The following is a 4,045-nucleotide window of genomic DNA, read 5'->3' on the forward strand; positions in this document are numbered from 1 at the left end:
CTGACCTGGAACTCACGATGTAGCTCAGGCTGGTCTCCAGCTTCCTCAGCCAAGTGCCGCCTTTCACCACCCTGGCGGCAAAGTCATCCTTGCTATTCGTCCGAAGACCCGAGCGGACACGTGTCCCGCTCCCGTCACCCGAGGCTCAGCCCTCACGGCGACGCGGAGGCCCATAATGCCTCGCTCCCGCACGTCACTTTCTTCCAGTGCCAAGGGCCGCCCCCTAAAGGTCACGCAGGAGGCTGTGCAGTTCCCGCGCCTGATATCCCAGGAAGGCGGCCTCTGGCGGCGCCGGAACTCACTCACACAGGTTAGAGGTCTCCCTGGTGTCCGCGCTCGGGCCCAGTTTTCATCTGGCCGAGAACTCAAACTTTCCACAAACTGTTAGAACCTCTGGTAGAAGGTTTTCCAGTAAAAGGGGCTCTACCCGCGGTTCCGTTTTCTTCAGGGTCTCGGGCTCACGGCGATAGCCTGGTGGCCGCCGAAGGGCCCAGAGCGTGAGGGGCAGCGGTTGGGCGGAGGTGAGCACACGTGACCAGATTTCCGTCCACCTCACGGAGGACAGATTCGGGGTGCGGGGGGCGTGTCGGGGAGGGGCGCTGCGAGTGGGAGCCTTCGCCCGCGTCCTGACCTGATTCCGGACTCGCCGGCCGGGCCTGTTGTTGGCAGAGAGCGCGGCGAAGGAGGGCACAGTGCTGGGGCTGTGGACTGGGGCGTGGGAGGCCGCGGTCCTCCACGGCTCTTGAGTCATCTGTCAAGAGCAGGGCGCTGGGAACTGACGGGAGCGCGCTCTCCTCCCTCACCGCGTGACTAAAACCGTACCTTTTCCTGTCACCCGGCCCGACTCACAGTCCCTGCACTGGAGCGCATCCTCGGCCACTCCTCTGCCTGGGCTGTTTCCGAGGACACCGGAGGCCTCTTAGATGCCAGTTCGTTGGTTTGTTGCTCAGATGGTTCCAAATCCAATCTCGGCCTCCGCTTCTTACTTTAGTCTGTAAAGATCCTCTTTGTTCCCCTGACTCATTTTCCTGTGAGGCAAACACAGGCCTGGAGAATGGGCGGTGTCGGGAGGAGGGCGGGGCGCGGTTCGGAGCCGCGGAGAGAAAGGAAGGTTTGTAAAAAGTTGAATATTTCAACGTGTGTGTCACGGTAGCCACGACGTAAAGTTTCCGAGGTTATCACACTTCATTTGAAGTGCGACAGTTTTACACGGTACATTTGGAAGTGGGCAGGGAGACAGCCTTTCTGTTGAAAGGATCTCTGAATGGCTTGAAACAGTCCAGGCAAACAGCCTTGGCTTGGGATTTTTCTCCCTCATGCCTACGCATTGTTTCTTAAACGGCACCCCAAAACTCCTTTTTCTGCTTGTGGAAAGTTATAGTGAACAGGTGTAAGAAAAATACTGAGCAGAACCATAGGCGATACACCTGGTACGTCCTGAAAATGGTACTGGATGAGTAAAATTGAGCCAGTAGCAAGATTCTGCTTCCTTTGATGAGGTTGTAAATGTTGCTTGGTAAGGGGCTGAGGACTAGTGTCAGTTTTTGTGATATCTTCAAATATGGATAAAAGCTTCAGGATTGTGCCCTATTTTTCTCTCATTTCGGCATTTCCCAGTTTGTTCTCCAAAGCACTAAGGCCAAGAGCCAGCAAGAACGAAAATGCTCTCTAAGGAAAAGAAGATCAAGGAAGACAGAAACAAAGGTAAATTAATTTCCATGCTGTAGCACATCTCGTTTTAGATAACACACTGCTATGTAACAGAAATCTCCAAGGGAGAGGTAGTTCCGCAACTCCTATGGCGGTGGAACGCTCTTCCACAGAGCCTGGGAGATACTAGCGTCCGTCAGGAAATGTTTCAAATCCAGTTCAAAGTAGTGCACATCTTTTGCCACGTTACAGCTGTGTTCTGCTCTTTCCACCTGAGAATAATGTAGCCCGTGTTTATAATAATTATAACCTATTTTTCCCATTGAGAAGTTGCTCAGAGCTCCCCAATTCACCTTATCTCATTAGGCACTTTCTCTGCTGCTCAGATCTCCCCTTTCTTCCTTCCTTCGAGGGACCCCCAGTGTATAAGGATGCTTCTGATATCACGGGGGGTAACAGTAAGCACATAAACGTGAGTCATTAGGAAGTGGTACCTGTTGCGTCCAGTGAAGTGTCTCATGCCTGAGCACAGGACGCAACTTACCTGTCAGCATGAGCAGGCTAAGTGCCCCTCGCTTTATACAAAGAAGCCACAGGTTTTCACAACTGCCTTGCTATCACTGACTAACCACAGCTGCCAAATTTTGAATCCCCGTTGTGTGGCAAGGCGTGTGATACCTTTGTCGTGTGAGCTATCTCATTTCACCCTCCGCAACAGGCCTCATCCTCACGAGGGTGTTAATTTAAATGACATGAGAGTCAGGGGTGTTGGCTTAGGCCATGGTTAGAGGCAAGCCCCACATCTGGGTGTCTTACTGTTCACACCAACCACATGTCCGGGGCAGATGCAAATCCCACATGGGATGGTTTGGGACCTTGAGTGGCTCGAAGTGGGATAATGGGGCTCCCCAAACGGATGGAGCAGCCATGTGTCTAGAATGAAAATGGTCATATATTGTGCCGGAAGGGAAGAGAGAGCCCCAGAGCATCTCAAACTGGGAACCAGATGGTTCGGTCTAGGAATAGCACCGGACACTCACAAGTGGTTTGGCCCGAGCTAGTCGCTCAGATCCCCCAACCAAATGATGGCAGTTGGGAACTGCAAGGGACAGTGGAAACCCTTGGCAAATGGCGGCACTGTGCCGTGTCGAGGAATGGAAGCCGAGGGAAGTTAAGGACTTGCCTAGAATCACAGAGGCCCTAAGTGACAGAATCTGAGTTTGAATCCAGGCGGGTATGATTTCAAAGGCAGTAAGTATCCTTTCTCTTCTGTTCTACACCACCCACTACTCTCTTCAGTGGGGTTCCTATGTGTTTATAGACAAATTCCTTTACTTTCGTGCTAGAATTCCCTCTTCCTTAATCTCCTGACAGTCCGACAGTTCCAGCAATTAGGTGTGATTGACCCTGGTGTAAAACACCAGTACTGATAAGCTTCGGGCCTTTGCCAAACCAGTGAATAAATTGGATAGTAGAGTATCTAATGCATTAAAGGATGATGTGATATGTGGTAAGTGGAGCACTGACTTGTCTTTGAGCATGTATCTTCGTTCCCTGTTTCAGACTATAGTAATGGCATCAGCGTTCCTGAAGGAAGGAGAGGTGGGAGTTCTTCCCACGGCAAATTTGACAGGAGGTGCGTTCGTTACGAACGTGGCACGCATGGGCTTCGGCCTTCGCACTTCGAGGAGGATGATGGACACCGGATGAGGGATGTGCGCGAGGATCCCCGAGCAAGGTAGTAAGTGCTCGGAAAGCCTGGTTTGCTGGTAGCAGGCCTAGAACTGCGTGACTCTTTCACTTTCTGCAGCCTTAGTTTTCATCTCTTCACCGGTCACGTGAAGATTGCTAGATGTGGAATATTGGTTGAGCAGTCTTAGTTGTGGCCCTGCTGCCAGTACGGGGAGGGTGTACAGAAGGCCTTCTTCTCATCTATGGACACTGTCCTGCTCTCCCTTGGCCAGCAACCCTTATGCCAGAAGCTGCAACAAGAGGAGACAGAAATGGAGTGACGCACACCAGTTTCTTGTTACCGTGCGCAGAGACCCACAGTCTCAGGAGAGCGCTCTGGCTGAGGGCACACAGGAGAGAAGCGCGCAGAGCTGGTTCAAGATCACAGTGAGTATCCTAGCGAGGTCTGCCTTAGCTAGAGTATGCTGGAACCTAGTAGAAGGAAGACTGCGTTAACTGTGGTTTGTTGATAATTGGGAGAAGAACGTCTAGAAGGAGAGACGGGGTTTGGGAAACCCATATTCGGCACAGAGAAAGGGAATCGTGCCCCTGGTCCCATCAGAAGTCCTTTAAAGCGAGGGAGAAAGTCAGAAAAGAGCACGGAAGCCGGGCGTGGTGGCGCACGCCTGTAATCCCAGCACTCGGGAGGCTGAGGCAGGAGGAT

At 52.3% G+C, this 4,045-nt stretch overlaps 1 protein-coding gene across 1 annotated transcript; it reads left to right on the plus strand.

Annotated features, from left to right (window-relative positions):
- Positions 1–35: 35 nt before the first annotated feature.
- On the plus strand, positions 36–3,768 carry LOC104866439 (nuclear RNA export factor 1-like; the record flags this gene model as incomplete). The annotated part of the gene is made up of 4 exons (XM_033760612.1): positions 36–310; positions 1,618–1,704; positions 3,214–3,391; positions 3,615–3,768. Coding segments are annotated over exons 2-4 (375 nt in total), but the record flags the coding sequence as incomplete, so codon positions are not given.
- Between the last annotated feature and the right edge of the window lie 277 nt (positions 3,769–4,045).

Source organism: Fukomys damarensis, unplaced genomic scaffold, assembly GCF_012274545.1.
Source record: "Fukomys damarensis isolate Sample0158 unplaced genomic scaffold, DMR_v1.0_HiC HiC_scaffold_2920, whole genome shotgun sequence".
Classification (NCBI taxonomy): Eukaryota; Metazoa; Chordata; class Mammalia; order Rodentia; family Bathyergidae; genus Fukomys; species Fukomys damarensis.